This window comes from Pseudorca crassidens, chromosome 8 (genome assembly GCF_039906515.1).
Source record: "Pseudorca crassidens isolate mPseCra1 chromosome 8, mPseCra1.hap1, whole genome shotgun sequence".
Taxonomy (NCBI): domain Eukaryota; kingdom Metazoa; phylum Chordata; class Mammalia; order Artiodactyla; family Delphinidae; genus Pseudorca; species Pseudorca crassidens.
In genome coordinates this window covers 22352194-22370615 of record NC_090303.1, presented here as the reverse complement: position 1 = coordinate 22370615, position 18422 = coordinate 22352194, and the positions used below count along the sequence as shown (strand labels likewise).

The window sequence follows — 18422 nt, the reverse complement described above, 5'->3', positions numbered from 1 at the left end:
AAATGCTCTTTTTATACACTCCTAATTATATTTTTTCATACAACCAATTAAGGTTCTAAATTTTTAAAAGTTATGTATTTAGCTAATACCACTAAATAACTCTCCTATAGGTGCTTTATCTATTTCAGTTCAATGTAGAATATGCTCTTAATAAAATTTTACAAAACAAATATACCTATTAAGGCCCTAATAAGTATACAGGGAGGAACTGTTTCAAGCTTCCAAAGCTAGGTTAGAAGAAGCCTTGCTGTTTCCACCCAGGTCTCTTGGTCTCCTTCTGCCATGTAAGAAATCCTACTATCCTGATGAGGAGATCATGTAAAAAGGCACCGAGGTGACAGGAGAGAGAGGGGACCAGCTCAGCATCTCATCATCCCTGACAGGCAACAGGCACATGAGTAAAGTCATCATGGACTCACCAGACAAGACTAACCATCAAATGAACACCACGGAGTAACCCCAGTCAGCCCCGAATGAAGCAAAATTACCTAGCCAATCCTGCTGAATTCCTGACCCAGAACATCATTAGATACAATAAAATGGTTGTTGTTTTAAGCCTCCAAGTTTTAGGTTAGTTTGTTACACAGCAATACCTAATGCAGCCTTCACAAAATCTTCTTATGCTCAAAGAAGTTGGGCTAAGTTATGTATGTACAAGACATGCAATGACTTCAGATAAATGTTAAAACAGAGTATCTTATAAAAACAACTGATATTTTAAAATCTACGATGAAGGGCTAGAATAAAGATGCTTAGCAATATATAATGTCAAAGCTATAAAGAGAATCAAACATCTATAAATTATTTCCTGCCTCAGTATCTGTGACACTGCATAGCTCAGTTTTCCTATGTAGTTCCCATGAATGTTACACTTCATATAACGCTCTAACTAGAACTTCTTTAACTCTTTATTGAAATCCTACCACACTGTCTTTCAAAGTTTCTCTCAAAACACCCTCTCCTTCCTCCTGCATCCCTTCGGGAGAGGAAAGGGATTCTTAAGAAAGAAAGGGATTCTTAACATCTACCTGCGCCCACTCCCACTAGCTACCACCACTACTTTCCATTTGCCTTGTGGTATTTAACTTACTGTACTAAATATTATAACTACTTTTTCTAGTACCCTGCTAGATTGTTTAAGTTACTTGAAGGCATGGACTGCAAACTATTGATTTAGTCATTTTTGTTAACACCTACCACAGCATCTAAGTACTAAAAACGTTTAAGTTGAATAATTATACACTCTGCTACTAGAGATCTCAGATTTTAAAGACAAACACAATGCTTGATGTACCACAAACAAATCACTTCCTGAACGTTACAAAGTAATCTTTCTGTAATTCAACCTGTTCCTGATTATAATTGATAACCTTTCACTGTTATAAAATTATATACCCAATTATCAAGTACATGTAGAAAAACCAAAAGCTTTCTTATATACCAGTAATAATCCGGAAAAAAAACCTCCCCAAAATAAAACAAAATACAAGAAAACTCATAATATGTATTAAATATCAATAAATTTTACAGAGATATAAAAGAATAGGTAAAGATATACATGTAGCTTTTAAGTACAAAGATAATTCTGTAACAATTACAGTTTGCCCCTAATTCAATCAATATATTTAATAAAAATCTCTATGGGATGGGGGGGGAGGGGGTACTTTACAAAATAACTCTTAAGTTAATCAAAAAGGAAAAATAAGAGTAAAGGAACCTTGATCCAAAACTCAAATACAGGGCTTCCCTGGTGGCGCAGTGGTTAAGAGTCCGCCTGCCGATGCAGGGGACACGGGTTCATGCCCTGGTCCGGGAAGATCCCACATGCCGCGGAGCGGCTGGGCCCGTGAGGCGTGGCCGCTGAGCCTGCACGTCCGGAGCCTGTGCTCCGCAACGGGAGAGGCCACAACAGTGAGAGGCCCGCGTACTGGAGAAACAAACAAACAAACAAAAAAACAAAACTCAAATACAAAAATTTTCCGAAGGCATCACAGACCTAAATTTAAAACCTAAAACTATAGAGTATCTAAAAGAAAACGTAAGAGAAAACCTATATGACCTTGGGTTAGGCAAAGCTCCCTTAATTCAGACACAAAAAGCACAAACCATAAAAGAAATAAATTATAAAGTGGACCTAATCAAAATTCAAATTTTCTGCTGTGAAAAAGTATAAAGGACAATATTAAGAGAAAGAAAAGCCAAGGAATTGGAGAATATATTTGCAAAAATACGTATCTCATATGGAACTTGTTCACAGTGTAGAGAACTTTCACAATTTCCAAATAATAAGAAAACACCCAATAATAGACAATTTGAACAGACATGCACAGAAGAGAGATAGGGATGGAAAATAAGCACATGAAAAGATGTTCAACATCACTAATCATCAGGAATTGCAAATTAAAACCACAATGAAATACTACTACATGTCCACTAGGATGGCTAAAATTTAGTAAACTGACAATATCAAAGGGCTAGTGGGAATGAAAAATGGTACAGCCACTTTAGAAAAGTTTGACAGTTTCTTATGAAGTTAAACATGCACTTAACCATACAATCCAGCAATTCTACTTCTAGGTATTTACGGAAGAGAAATGAAAACATATATCTATCCCAAGATTTGTATGTAAATGTTTGTAGCAGGCTTTTTAATAATTATCAAAAACTAGAAACAATCCAAATGTCCATCAACTGGCAAACGAAAAACCAAAGTGTGGTGTCTCCATACAATGAACTACTACTAGAAATAGAAAAGAATGAACTGATTAATGTAACAACTCAAAAGCAACATGCTAAGTGAAAGAAGCCAAACATGAAAAAAGTTAGATAGTTCAACTTAAAAGACATTCTGAAAAAGGCAAAACCATTGGGACATAAAACAGATCACCCCCAGAATGGAAGTAGTGGGAGAGCACTAAGTGGCAAGAGGGAACTTTTTTTTTTAATTTTATTGAACTATAGTTGATTTACAGCATTGTGTTAATTTCTGCTGTACAGCAAAGGGACCCAGTTACATATATTCTTTCTCATTATCTTTTCCCCTCATGGTTTATCACAGAATATTGAATATAGTTCCCTGTGCTATGCAGTAAGACCTTGTTTATCCATCCGATATATAATAGCTTGCATCTGCTAATCCCAAACTCCCAATCTTCCCTCCCTCATCCCCCCTTCCCCTTGGCAACCATAAGTCTGTTCTCTATGTCTGTGAGTCTGTTTCTATTTTGTTATGTTCATTTGTGTTGCATTTTAGATTCCACATATAAGTGATATCATACGGTATTTTTTTTTCTCTTTCTGATTTACTTTGATTACTATGATATAATCTCTAGGTCCATCCATGTTGCTGCAAATGGCATTATTTCATTCTTTTTTAATGGCTCAGTAATATTCCACTGTATATATACACCACATCTTCTTTATCCTGGCATCTGTTGATGGACATTTAGGTTGTTTCCAAGCCTTAGCTATTGTAAACAGTGCTTCTATGAACATAGGGGTGCATGTGTCTTTTCAAATTATAGTCTTGTCTAGGTATATGCCTAGGAGTATATAGCATCTCTATTTTTAGTTTTTTTAAGGAACCTCCACACTGTTTTCCATAGTGGCTGCACCAATTTACATGGGTGGCTGCACCCAATTAAATCAACATTGCAGGAGGGTTCCCTTTTCTCCTTACCCTCTCCAGCATTTATTATTCGTACTTTTTAAAATTAATTAATTAATTAATTTGTTTGTTTGTTTGTTTTTGGCTGCGTTTGGTCTTCGTTGCTGCGCACACACTTTCTCTAGTTGCAGCGAGCAGGGGCTACTCTTCATTGCAGTGCGTGGGCTTCTCGTTGCGGTGGCTTCTCTTATTGCGGAGCACGGGCTCTAGGCATGCGGGCTTCAGTAGTTGTGGCTTGCAGGCTCTAGAGCGCAGGCTCAGTAGTTGTGGCACACAGGCTTAGTTGCTCCGCGACATGTGGGATCTTCCCGGACCAGGGCTCGAACCCGTGGCCCTGCACTGGCAGGCGGATTTTTAAGCACTGTACCACCAGGGAAGTCCCTATTTGTAAACTTTTTAATGACGGCCATTCTGACCAGTGTGAGGTGGTACCTCATTGTAGTTTTGATTTGCATTTCAAAGAGGGAAATTTTTGATTTTTAGTAGTATGTGATAAAAGCTGGCATTCTATATCTGTGTGGAAAGGAAAAACTATTCAGTGAATGGTATTAAAAACTAATTACTGGGGGCTTCCCTGGCGATGCAGTGGTTGAGAGTCCGTCTGCCGATGCAGGGGACACGAGTTCGTGCCCTGGTCCGGGAAGATCCCACATGCCGTGGAGCGGCTAGGCCCGTGAGCCACGGCCGCTGAGCCTGCGCGTCGGGAGCCTGTGGTCCGCAACGGGAGAGGCCACAACAGTGAGAGGCCCGCGTACCGCAAAAAAAGAAAAAAACAACAACTAATTACTGGAACAAAATTAATTATGATTCCTACCTAATTTTATGTCTAAATAAATTCCAAACAGAGCAAAGGTTTTCATTTATAATTGCATTACAGATTTTGTAAACAAGCTCAGATTAAAAATATAAAATATCCTGTTTGTACAATGTGTAGTAAGTTTAATTTTTTGAGGTTAGAATATATAAAATAGCAATTGTGATAATTCAAGATGAGTCAAACATTCAATTATTATTACCCACACAGTTCATTTTCTTTCTAGTTATCATGCCATTAATACCTGCCTCTTGTGCTCACCTGACAATCTGCCCATTGTTTGTGAGCAGCTGGTCAACTTCTCATCCCATTATCACCTTCTGCTGTTTTCACATTTGAAATAACCTGCCAAGATTTTCCTGAACAACAATCAGACATCTCTTCTGAGGAGGCAAAAACAGCCGTAACGTAGTGCAACTTATTCATTTCTCAAAGTTATCAAGTACCCAGAAGTTGAAGGCCTGACCTGAAACAAGATAATCACAGCCCCAGATTCCAGAGAGCTTACAGTCTGGTGAAGAAGACAACTAAACATGTGATTAAAATGAAGTGAAGAAAATGAAAAGACAACCCTCAGAATGGGAGAAAATATTTGCAAACAAAGCAATCGACAAGGGATTAATCTCCAAAACATACAGACAGCTCATGCAGTTCAATATCACAAACAACCCAATCAAAAAATGGGCAGAGGGGCTTCCCTGGTGGCGCAGTTGTTGGGAGTCCGCCTGCCGATGCAGGGGACGCGGGTTCGTGCCCCGGTCCGGGAAGATCCCACGTGCCGCGGAGCGGCTGGGCCCGTGAGCCATGGCCGCTGAGCCTGCGCGTCTGGGGCCTGTGCTCCGCAGCAGGGGAGGCCACAGCAGTGAGAGGCCCGCATACAGCCAAAAAAAAAAAAAAAAAAAAAAAAAAATGGGCAGAGGATCTAAATAGACATTTCTCCAAAGACGACATACAGGTGGTTAAAAAGCACATGAAAAGATGCTCAACATCACTAATTATTAGAGAAATGCAACTCAAAACTACAACGAGGTATCACCTCACACCAGTCAGAATGGCCATCATTTAAATGTCTACAAATAATAAATGCTGGAGAGGGTATGGAGAAAAGAGAACCCTCCTACACTGTCGGTGGGAATGTAAACTGATACAGCCACTATGGAGAATATGGAGGTTCCTTAAAAAACTAAAAATAGAGCTACCATATGATCCAGCAATCCCACTCCTGGGCATGTACCTGGAGAAAACCATAATTCGAAAAGATACACGCACCCCATTGTTCTCTGCAGTGCTATTTACAGTAGCCAGGACATGGAAGCAACCTAAATGTCCATCAACAGAGGAATGGGTGAAGAAGATGTGGTACACATATACAATGGAATATTATTCAGCCATGAAAAAGAATGAAATAATGCCATTTGCAGCAACATGGATGGACCTAGAGATCATCATACTAAGTGAAGGAAGTCAGAGACAGATATCATATGATATTGCTTATATGTGGAATCTAAAAAAGGCTATAAATGAACTTATCTACAAAACAGAAACAGAGTTACAGATGTAGAAAATAAACTTACGGTTACCAGGAGGTAAGTGGGGGGGATAAATTGGAAGATTGGGACTGACATATACACACTAGTATATATAAAATAGATAACTAATGAGGACCTACTGTATAGTACAGGGAACTCTACTCAATTGTCTGTAATGGCATATATGGAAAAAAATCTAAAAAAGAGTGGATATATATATAATAGATTTGCTTTGCTGTACACTTGAAACTAACACAACATTGTAAATCAACTATACCCCAATAAAAATTTTAAAAAAAAATGAAGTGAAGAAAGTCAGGATATGGCAAAGTGATATGGGAAGAGACAGCAAGGAGACCTAATCTAGTCCAGGGAGTAGCAAAGGCCTCCCTTTCAAGTTCAGTCCTAAAAGATGAGTAAGTTCAGTGGAGTAGAAGTGTGGAACTAGAGATGGAAGGATAATGGATGCAGAAAGTTCTAGGCAGCAAGGAGCACTGAGGAGAAGCTGAAGAGCTAAACGAGGATATGATCATCCAGAACCTTAGGGGACATTTTAAGGAATTTGAACATCATCTCATAAACAGAAAAGTGACATCAAATAGGCATTTAGATCTCTAGTTATCACTTAGGCTGTAGAATGAAAAATGAAATGAAAGATCATAGATGTGAAGTAGAGAGCCCAATAAGGAAGCAGTTATACAATAACTGAGGTTAGAGATAATTAGGCTAGAGATAATTAGCTTTCAACTAATACTAAAAGAAAGGAAGGCATAAAAGTAGATAGATGGGAAAGACAGTGGCTAGAAGCGAAAAGATCTGGCTACAGGTGTGATAAAGTTAAAGTGGAGAATTCAGTATTCAAACTTGAGCACTGAGGTAAGGAGCATACATAGAAAGACAAATTTGGGTAAGGGAGACAATGAGTTGTGAACATATTACTCTTACAGTTCTATGGACCACCTAATAGTGGTCATGTCAAGGAGGCAACTGAATACACAGATCTAAACCTCTGGACTAAGCTAAGATTTGAGGAGTGCTAACAATAGACATAAGAAAACTAACAGGGTCATTAGCAAAGCCAGAGAGTCTACTACTGTAAAAGGGCCCCAAACTAAACCAAATGCTAAAATAGCTGCAGCAGAGATAAGGAAAATGGCAGGGGATGCTAAAAGGGGAAGGACAAATGGAATGTAAACTGTCAAACTGTTGAGTGGAGTGAAGGTTAAGGGACCATGCCTAATCTTGGGGTTTTTAGAGACCTTTTGAAGACTGTGAACAGCTGGTTACCTAAGAATTAATGATCTGAGATTATTTGCTCCTCACAGAAAAAGCCCTCCACATACACACACTGAAGCACACATGTTAACTGAACAGAATCTCCTACACACAGAGCAACATTTTTAAACCTCACCCTTGGACTCACTACTAATTTGACATGCATCTGATAACAGAACTTTAATAAGGTACTTTCCTCCATCTCAAACTCACATCCATCTTTTTGAACCAGTTCTCTTACAGGCATACCCACATTTTTACAAAAAATGCTTATTCTCTCCATCTGAAAGCATAAAATAACATGTAAATTCTCCTTTCTTGCTATATATTTGAAAACCATGATGCCCTATCATATAATCCCTCTTAAAATCTTCCTTTTCATGTCCAGGAGCACCAATCATTTCACCACTAAAATCACGTCATTTCACTACTACAGTAGTCTCCAATACCCCTGACTCTACAATTTTCTCAGCCAATCTCTCCTAAACAATGCTACTAAAGTAATATTCCTAAAATACCAGTTTGAATATATTATCGCCCTACTAAAAAACTGTGCCTTGCTGTTGCCCACAGAATGAAGTCTGAACTCCTTATCCAGACAAACAGAAAGCAGATTATGGCAGACTTTCAACTGCCATGCAGTCCTATCTCACAACTTTGTACAAAATCATCAATCCCAGCCAAATGGTTCTTCTCACAGACCACTGAACATGCCAGACACACTCCTGTCTCTACAATCTTGCTCACACCATCCCTCCTGCGTAACAAGCCTGTCTCCATCATCTCCATTTACATAAGTCCTAATTTTCCATCAAAGCTCAGTTCATTTACTTGGCAAACTATCTCACAATGCAAGGTACAATTCTGGATGAAGGAGTTTTAAAAATATTAACATGGTTTGCACAGTAGTTTAGAGAGAGAGCTCTGAGGTCAAACTATCTAAAGATCTGAAACCTAGATTTACTACTTATTTCATATCCTTCAGCAAGTCATTTAAATTATTCTGAGCTTCCATAAAGCACTTGCAAAAGTCTACTATCTAACTAAACTTTAAAGAAGTTGTGAAAATTAAATAAAAATTTATATAAAGTGCTGAGTATATAGTTCTATAAATGTTAACCCTTGTTCTTATTTTTGTTGTTTCTGTCCTCAAGAAGCTTATATTCTAGCACAAACTGCACCTAAGTACTCACTGCATCAGCTTGTGGCCCATCTCAAAAAAGCTTGACAGAATTTACTAATTCTGACATTTTCATTATCCTCAAAGGAGAAAACCAAAAGTATACTGTTCTGGTTTCTTTTGTATTAATTAAATTTTTTTCATGATAAAAAGTTAAATATTTTCAAAAAAAAGTTAAATATTTTAAATCTAAAATTCAAAAAAAATGTACAAAGTTTAATGTACCTTCAGAAATAAAAATGTTTAAAGTGATAAAAAATTAGTTTAGTTGGTAAGAGTGTACATTTATTATTAATTCTCCTTAATCACACACACACAAAGATTTTATATAAGCCACAATTATTTCATCAGAATTCTTTTTACTCTAACTGAAAAAATATCATTATCTTTTCAATATCCTATTTTAAGTAGTTTATCTGTAATTTGAAACTTTAATTCATTTGAGGATGGTGAAAAATTAATGACATTTACTATAATAACTGGAAACCTCTGACATATAAACTTCTTTCAGCAAGTTAGTATGGTTCATACTAATACCAAAAATTCTCAGAAACCAGGATACCAATGGGAAAACTATACAGGTTATACATACCCATGAATTCAGTGAAACTAAACGTGTCCAATGTGTTATACAGGAAAGAATGGTTAGGAACTAATATCCCTACAAATGCCTACCATATACCAGGCTCATGTAATTCTAACAACCATGCTGTGGACACCGATAATAACAGATGAGTATGAGCTCGAAAAGATTAAGTGATTTCACCAGTGTCCCACAAATAGGAACAAATCAAAATAAGGCTAAAATTTAAGATCTCTTCTTGAAAAACATACCACAACAATAGGGAAAAAAAGAACTAGAAACATAAATTCCACCTTTAATGTAACTAGGAGATACTGTAACTGTAACCTGAGATATAATTTATAAAGACAGAACGTTGACGGTGGAATGGTAAATGACCTGGCATAAATGGAAGAAGGTTAAGGTAAGTCCCTATAGAAAGAAATAATGACAAAGAACCCTGTTTACTCTGCAGCACCCCAGAAGGGCTTAGAAATGGGAGGTGCTGGGAAAGGCAAGATGACAGAACCACACTGCTGCACCCCCCGCCCACGCTCCCACCCCCACACTCCTAAGGGAATGAGAGGTGTTCAGCAAAACTGAATCACACGGTGGCTCCAGCCTCAGGGGCGACACACACAGAAAAAGGGAGAAGCGAGTGCTGGTATGAATACAAGGAGACTAAGTGAAAATTTAGAAACTGGTGAGACCTGTAGTAGCTTTCTTCCTCCACCCAGCACTAGAACTCTGCCATCAACACTCATTACTTCTGCCAATCCTCTCCTCGCTCCATTATTCCACTTATGCAGACGGACAGAAAAATGAAGGACCATTATTTGAAGAAACTGAAAGCCTTCTTACCCACCACCTAGAGAAGAAAAAATAAAGATAAAAACAAGGGAGTTCATTAGTCACTAAGCTATGCTCATGCATGCCCAGTGAGCTTTCAATTAGTTTTGCAACATTCTCTTGAATATGAAGGAACTGCTGAGGATCACACAGATCTGAAGAAAGCCTTCAACAACAAAAAAAAGAGACCAAAACAAACAGAAAAAAGAAGAACCAAAAACAATGCAAGGCATGGAAGAAAATGTCAAAGAAACTGTAATTAATATCCTTGAAGAGATAACAGAAGATGCTGTACCCATGAAAAAGAAACAAGATGCTATAATACAGAAATAGAGAAGAGCTCATAAAACATTTTTTTTTTAAAGATACCTGAAATTTTAAAATTCAGTGAAAGGGTTGAACTCTCCCAGATAGGACAGAAGACAGTTTTTTGGAGATCAAATTTCTCAGCATCAACATTGGAAGCCAAGCAATAAAGGAACACCTCCAAACTTTTAAGGAAAAATGATTTCCAACAGTCAAGTGTGACTCAACAGCACAACAGTCAAGTGTGAGGGTAAAAACGAACCCCCCCCAAAATATCTCATGCACTCTTTCACGGTAATAGTAGAGAAACCAAAAAGAAGGAATAAACTAAAAGGAAGGCATGGGATCCAGGAAAAAAGGGACTCAACAAAAGTGAAAAAAATTCCCAGAATGTCCCAAGATAACAGCTTTGCAGCAGGCCTAAACAGAAAACAATCCAGAATAAAGCAGGAAGGACAGCTACAGAAGGGATGACTACAGGAATAAGTGGAAGTGGTAAGTTTATGTGACAGATTTGACCATGTGGAAAATTGTACTGAGAAGCATTTTACCAAGCTGCTGGAGGATACAGAAAGACAAAACTAAGCAAATGAAAAAACAAGGCATGAAAAGCAAAAGGTTACACGGGAAAACTAAATCATAGTAAACTACTATCTCAGCAGTGACAAATATTTGGTTGGAATGATGAAAACTCTCAACGTGAATTTAACCTGAAATTGCAGAATAACAGTATTAGAAAGATGGAGGAAAAGCCTAGTTTGAAAAACCTTTTAACATCTATCCCTTTAAAATCATTGATAATTACATACCTCAAATTATTCAATTCTAAGGAAAGCCTCTATTTTCATTAAATTCTGTAACTACACTTTCAAGGCAAAAATTTAGTGAAATGCACTGGTTTTGTCTTGGGCTACTTCACAGGGTCATTTTAAGGAAATAAGGTAATAAATGCAAAGCAAAAATTCTAACAAAAATTAGAAGATCTATACAAGTTTTACTGGTTACTGGAATCAGTTAAGGCAGCTTATTATCTAGTAATATGTTTGTTCTATTGTTTGCTATAATTCTTTTTTTTAATATTTATGTATATATTTATTTTGGCTATGCCTGGTCTCAGTTGTGGCACACGGGGTCTTCGTTGCAGCATGTGGCATCCTCAGTTGCAGCATACAGGATCTTCTTACTGCAGCATACAGGATCTTCTAGTTGCAGCATGTGGACTTCTTAGTTGCAGCATGCATGTGGGACCTAGCTCCCCAACCAGGGATCGAACCTGGGCCCCCTGAACTGGGAACACGGAATCTTACCCACTGGACCGCCACACAAGTCCCTGTTTGTTGTAATTCTAAATGTTGGACACCTTCAGCACATGTTCACTTTTACCTTCCACATTTACCAGTTAATAATTTATTTAATCTTACAGGAAAATGGGCTGCGAACTCTTTAGTAGTTTACCTCTTTATACACCAAAATTTTTATTTCATAGTTTTAAAAATCTAGGACTTCCCCGGTGGCTCACTCGTTGGGAGTCCGTCTGCCAATGCAGGGGACACGGGTTCGAGCCCTGGTCCGGGAGGATCCCACATGCCGTGGAGCAACTGAGCCCGTGCACCACAGCTGCTGAGCCTGTGCTCTAGAGCCCATGAGCCACAAGGGCTTAAGCCCAGGCGCCTGGAGCCTGTGCTCTGCAACAAGAGAGGCCACCATAATAAGAGGCCTGCGCACAGCAGCGAGGAGTAGCCCCCGCTGGCGCAACTGGAGAGAGCCCGTGGGCAACAATGAAGACCCAACGCAGACAAAAATAAATAAATAAATTTTAAAAATAAAATAAAAAATAAAACTAATTTTAAAAAATCTAAAATGTTTTGTACTTTTCTTTTTATAAGAAATAAATTTAACTTTTACTTGATGACTCAGGCTGTGGCTACAGTACTATGACTAGATGGCCTCAGAGGTTTTAGGTCTGTAAGGCATCAACCCTTATGCTAAATGGACATAAACTGGTATGCTTTTATAACCTTCCTGTTCATCACTCTTAACTTTCAGATCTACTGTCAACGATCCTTCCTCTATCTGGATTGACCCATCTTTTATTTACTATGGGGTTAAAAAAAAAATCATCATGCTTCTGACTCAACATTTACTAAATGCCCTGCCTTTCATACACACACTTTCATTTAATCCAAATAACTTTTGTTAGAATGGTAGTCAATGTAAAAATTTAGCAGTTCTGACTAAAGACTTTAAAAAAAACTACTACAAATAAATACAGGAGTTTAATTGCTTAATGGAGTTTGGGGGCTGCATCTTTTGGATGGTTTGGGGGGTTTTGTTTGTTTTTTGAGAGAAGGATTTATTTTCCTTGCTTTGGTGTCTTTATAACTAATTTCCAGTTCTGATCAAGATTGGTTAATCAATGATCTATGGGATAATTGTGGGAGTCACTGAACTATCCTATGTGCTATCCTATCAACTATCCAACTTAGAGCTATACCAAAAAGAGATATATACTTAAAACTACAGACACGTGGTCATCCATTCACTAAGACTTTCACAAAAAACGCAGAAAAATGAGAAATGTATTGCAAATTAGGACTTTTATATTTGCAATTATATCTATATTAATGCATGTATATAATTTTGTTATTTTAATACTTCTGTTGCTTAAAAAATTTCTTAGTTGAGTAAAACAGAACCTCAATTCAGTTAAATCTGAATTTCAGAAGGATATGAGTACTTCCCAAATTAAGAGGTAAAGATTTTCACCATTAAATGTATCACCAAGACACTGAAAAGCAATCCTTCTCATTGATTTTTAGTTATTCCTCTATAAAATAGCAGCATTTCCATCAAAAAAAAGAAAGAAAGAAAAGAAAATCTTACCATAGTGTTACTATCTAGTCACTACTCAAAAAACCTACATAAATCATGGAATAAAAGCTATCATTGCTTATATTCAGGCTTAATAATGTAAGCTGTAGCCTTCAAAAGGAGGATTCTAAATGTAATTTAAAAGACTAGAAAACTTTCTCTTTAACAGTCATTTCACTTTAAAAGCAATTTATGTGCTCCAGAGAATTGTTAAAGAATGCTTACTTATTTATTTTCAGCCATTCCAATACATCGACAATGTTATACCCATATTCACGTTCTCATTCAAAGAACTTAGAAGAGCAAATACACTGTTTACACATCACAAATAAGACTGATATTGAGCTGCAAATGCTGACTTCCAGGCACCTTCAAATTTTAAATGTAATTATTAAAACAAAATTGCTTTAAAATACTAATCACCTAAAATCCCAGCCTAAAAGTCGTATAAATTCCATCCTCAAAACCACTTTCCTGGAAACAACACTCTCCAAAGCTGAGGGATCCTTTACCTTGTGCCAGAGTACCTGATGCCTATGCTTAGACGTCAAAGCTTTGCTACAGGCAAAATATCAAAAAAGTAACACTGTTGCTACATACTCGTGCACAACATTTTTAAAAATTGCGAAAATATACCTTTCTAATTCAAACAGAGAATTTTTCATGATCTAAGCTACCATTAGATCAGCAACGCTAAAACTGCTTGACATTTCATTTTTCCTAAAACAAACAAAAATACTTTCACGATACTGTGTATCAATGTACATTTATAATAAAGATCACTACGTGCTTTAAGCTTTTGATCACATAAAGATCTAATTTTCAACCAGTCTCCACGTTGTACCACTGTCAAAACTGTGTATCAAACATCTAAATAGGTAGGACCATCTATTTTATAGAAATACTTCCTGAAAATTATATGACTAGCCTACTTTTTAAAAGAAAACCGCGCAGTCGTGTCTGAAAAGAACGCTTAAGAATTTGCCTTTCTCTGATGCTAAAACATTTTGCAGCAAGTACTTGGTCTGGCCAAAAAACGTCAATGCTCCTGGATTTTATCATTTGCTGCAGGAAAAAAAGAATATGGCTGAAAATTCTTTCTGAAGGGTGGTATTTCAAACAGGACCACTCACAACACTTAAGAATACGGAGCGGAGAGGAGGGTGGAGGGAGGGTACCTTATGAAACAGCACACTTCGGGCCCTGCACACTACCTCATTTCCCTAATAGGGATGAAAAGCTCAGGCCTCTGGTAGCTTCCAGCTGACGCCAATGCGCTCCACACCCCTCTTTTTGACAGGATTTTCTGGCGTTGGAGCCTGTGTCACAAATACAAATTCCGTGATCACGTCTAAACGGTCTAATAATCAAGCATCTTCTACAGGACCAAACCCTTTGCGATCCCATTCCCTCCCATCTCCCTCTGTAGCGAAACACACCTAGGCGGGTCCTCTACATCGAATTCTACAAATCCTGCCGCGCATTATCGAGGCAGAAACGATACAGAAAATAGATTTCAGCCATCCCCCTCGATGCTACCGAAATTACAGGCTCCATTTCCTGTCCCCATGGGGACCGCAAAATCTCCGAGGGAGAACCGGACGCCTCCCGCCCCCTCCAGGCTGGCGCAAGCGGCCCCCGCGCTCCCCCTGCCTGGGCCCCGCGGGCGCGAGCGGGTGGCGAGGACCCGGGGCGCCCTCCCTTCCCCCCACCCGGCGCCGGCACCCACCTCTCGGCAGCGGCTTCATCTCCCCATTCTCCTCGCGGGCTGCCCCGCCTGCCTCGCCTGCCCCGCCGAGGCCGTGCCTCCTCCTTTCCTTCTCTCGCTTCTCCTTGGGTCTGCGCGGCTTGGCGTTGGCTGAGGAGGCGGCGGCCGGCAGCAGGAGATGGTGAGGCTGAGCGTGCAGCAGCGTAGGAGGGACCAGCAGTTTGCGCGGCACCGGCTGGGACGAGGAAGCAGAGGCTGAGGAGGGGACGGCCGTGCCAGCGGAGAAAGAGAAATTGCTCCGAGCAGAGGACGGGGAGGGGGCAGCAGACAGAGCGGCGAAGCTCCAAGACCCAGGGCTGCCATAGCTCTGAGGCGAAGGTGCCGCGGAAGACTGCAGCTGCCTGCTGTTGCCGCCGCTGCCTCCTTCTCCGTTCAGTCTCCGCGGCGTCTTCTTCTCCTCAGTCCGGATCTTCTTGGCAGACAGAGGACCCGGCGGGTCCCGGGAGGGGGGCTGCAGCTTGGAAAACGGTTCTTTCTCCGAGACGGCGGCCGGGGCGCAGTGCACTTGGCTCGGCGGTTCCGCCATTTTGCGCTCCTGTTGTATTTACTCTCCTCCGCTCCCAGGCGCGGGGCAGGGGCGGGCTCTCCTCAGGGGGCAGGGAAGGGGCGGAGCGGCCGGGCCCTCCATTGGGCGAGCCACGCTGAGGGATATCTTAAGAACCAATCAAAAGCGCGAGTCTGGAGCCGAAGTTGTGGGGGGAATCGCCAAGCGTACCAGTTTTGGAGGTCACAGGGCCGCGGGGCGCGGCTAATGGCGGAGCAAGCTGTGAGGGGAGGGTCGTCCAGTTGTCGTCAGCGTGAACGCGGGTGCCCAGTGAGTGTCTGAGAGAACCCCAACTCCAGACCCCAAAGTCTGCCCCGGCCCCGCGCTCGTCTCTGCCTCGTCGACTTTGTCTTATACCACTGTCCCTTCCTTTTTCTCTGGGGGGGTCCTTTTGGTCCCTCCCCTGCCTTTTCCCGCTCAGAAAGCCGAATTTCGCAGATTCTCAGCTCCGAGGAGAAAATTTTGCCGGAAATTAAATCCTTCCTTCTGTTAGGCAGTAGTCGATTGATGGGAGGAGCTAAAAGTCACTTGGTGTCCTGAAAAGATGTGTTGTTACTCTTTTGCTAAGATCGTCATCTCTAATGCTTTGAGGGAGGTAACTTCTGCACACCTAGAACTTTCGGATTACTACCGAGCTTGAAGGTAAGACTCTCCTGGAGAATTTTTTTTTTCAAGCGCTTGTGATTAGACCGTTAAAGCTTTTAATTTTATTATCATTATTATAACTCAGATTCGCTAAGAAAAATTCACTAGCGATATTTATAGATGTTTGAAAAGCAAGTTTTTTTTTTTTAAGTGTGTATTTTAGCGTTTAGTTAGCAGTCTGAGTGTTAGATGTTTTGTAAGCGCGTGCTGTGAATTGTACCTTAGAAGATAAGCAATTTGAGAAGATGGGTTACAGTAATTGCAACCAAGTGAAGAGTACGATTATAATTTTACTCTAAGGTCTTACATGAGACCAAGAAGTCAAAGGAACAGATGTAAAAATAAAAGTAGTCAAATGAGGAGATGACCAGTCAGAGGATATTTTGAGTCCCAAAAGGTGCCCTAAGCTGCCTGTAACTTTGTGGAAAACAATTAAAAGTAACTTTCCAGAATTACCAGTTCTCGTGACCTCATGAAGTTGGAATTCTTTATTTTGTTTTCACTTTTGAGGGGTAAAGGGGATTGGTTTTAATAATATTTTGGAGTCAAAATTTAATATTGGTTTATAGACTTTTTTTGAGGTGCATCAAATTTTTAAAGTAATGAAAACTATTCACTGTACTTTAATGCATAGCAATGAAAGCAAGTGTAAGCTGTGTAGTTGGAATTGACTGACAGTAGATGTCTTACTGAAAAGTGTGGACAGAGATTATGGAGCTGGAAATCATCTGCTACTGACTAGCTTTGTGACCTCAGTCAGGGTGTTCTTTATCTGTCTGAACTTCTGTTTCATTTATTAAGTGAGTATATTTGATTACATGATTACTAAGATCCCTTCTGCGCCCTAAACTTCGGCTGTATTTAAGAAGCTTTTCAAAATCACACTGAAATTATTACAATTAAAATAACTGCTTAATTGTTGGCCCTCCAGATATGAGAGTGTCTCTTATATACATAATATAGTGCCTGTAAATTTGCACCATTTATACCCTTATCTTCCCTGCAGAAGTCTGGAAAATCTGACTTCTTAAGGGCCCAGCTAAAGTGGACTCTCACCTGAATTCGTTACTAATTGCACTATATTCTTTTATACACTCTTATCAAGGCAGACCCTAAATTTATAGAGCCTGAGCAAGAGTGTGGTTATGGAGGTTCACAGACCGTGTGTCTAAATATTTAAGTTATAAATCAAGATAACAAACTATTATTAAAAATATATTCTACTCTCCTACCTTGGCAAATCTACTTAAATAATGATCTGGAAAGCCAGGTTTAAATTTAGAATTCTTGGACTTCTGGAGTCCTCAGACTGACCCTGTTCTCTTCCCATTCCCAACTTCTTCACCCACCTCACCCAGCATGTCCAAGCTATGTCCACATCTTGAACCCCCTGCAAATAGTGATGTGTAATCAGCTGCTCCATCTGCCCTCAGATCTAGCTACTCTGAAAGAGGAGTGCAGGCTCAAGGGACAGACATGGCCCCTTGACCTCATGGACTCCTTGTCCTTTGCAGCAGGAGGAGGGTACTCACTCAGATCTAAGGGCAGTACTGTTACAAAACATGCTCAATTATCTGTCTTTTCTCCCATGTAATCAGCCATTCCCTTACAACTAGGTCATTCCTAACAACGTTAAACTAGGAGAGAATTCCCACTACTGTCACCAATTCCTACTGGCTTAATCTCTACTACCACTAAAACCATCCACTTCTCTCCATGTCCATTGTTGGTACCCTATTCCAAGTACCACCCCTCTCACCTGGATGACAACAGTAGCCTTTTTTCTGGTCTTCTTATACTCCAGTTTTCTCCAGTCTGCCTACCATTCTACCCAGAATGCACTTTTCAAAGATAAATCTGATCTTGTCACTTTTCCTTGCTTCAGACCCATCAAAGGCTTCCATTTCTCTTAGGATAAAGAACAAAATCCTTAACTGACCAACAAAACCCATCATGATCTAGCCCCTTCCTCTTCTATCTCAAAGTAAAAGGTCTTCAATTTCCAGAATGCACCATACTGTCTTACAATTTAGGAATATTATATATGTTGTTTCCTCTACCCAACTGCTTTTCTCTTTACCTGATGCTTATGTGATGATTTGGATAATGGGCATAAGGGAGGCAGATGTCATTAATACCTCCTACATTTCTAATCTGCGTGACTTGATGGACAGTGGGACCATTCACTGAGCTAGGAGACACTGGAAGAGTGACAAGTTTGGGATGCTCTTTGATCTTGGACCTGATGAACATGAGGTACCTATGAGACATCACATCCTTTGGATCTCAGCTCAAGCTAAGCCTCACTTCCTTGGAGAAGCCTTCTCTCCCTGTCAAGACTAGATTCCTAACTTGCTGGTTCCTTTTCTTCTTGTCCTCATTTCTTTTCACTTGTTGTTGTTTACTCACTTA

At 39.8% G+C, this 18422-nt stretch overlaps 1 protein-coding gene across 1 annotated transcript in view; it reads right to left on the bottom strand.

The window, feature by feature from the left end:
* Positions 1–15404, bottom strand: part of RSBN1L (round spermatid basic protein 1 like) — a 65119-nt gene extending 49715 nt beyond the window's left edge. Inside the window, exon 1 of the mRNA XM_067746039.1 lies at positions 14783–15404. Coding sequence (XP_067602140.1) covers positions 14783–15347 — 565 coding nt within the window. The 5' untranslated portion in view covers positions 15348–15404. The remainder of the gene's footprint in view (positions 1–14782) is intronic.
* Positions 15405–18422: the final 3018 nt, after the last annotated feature.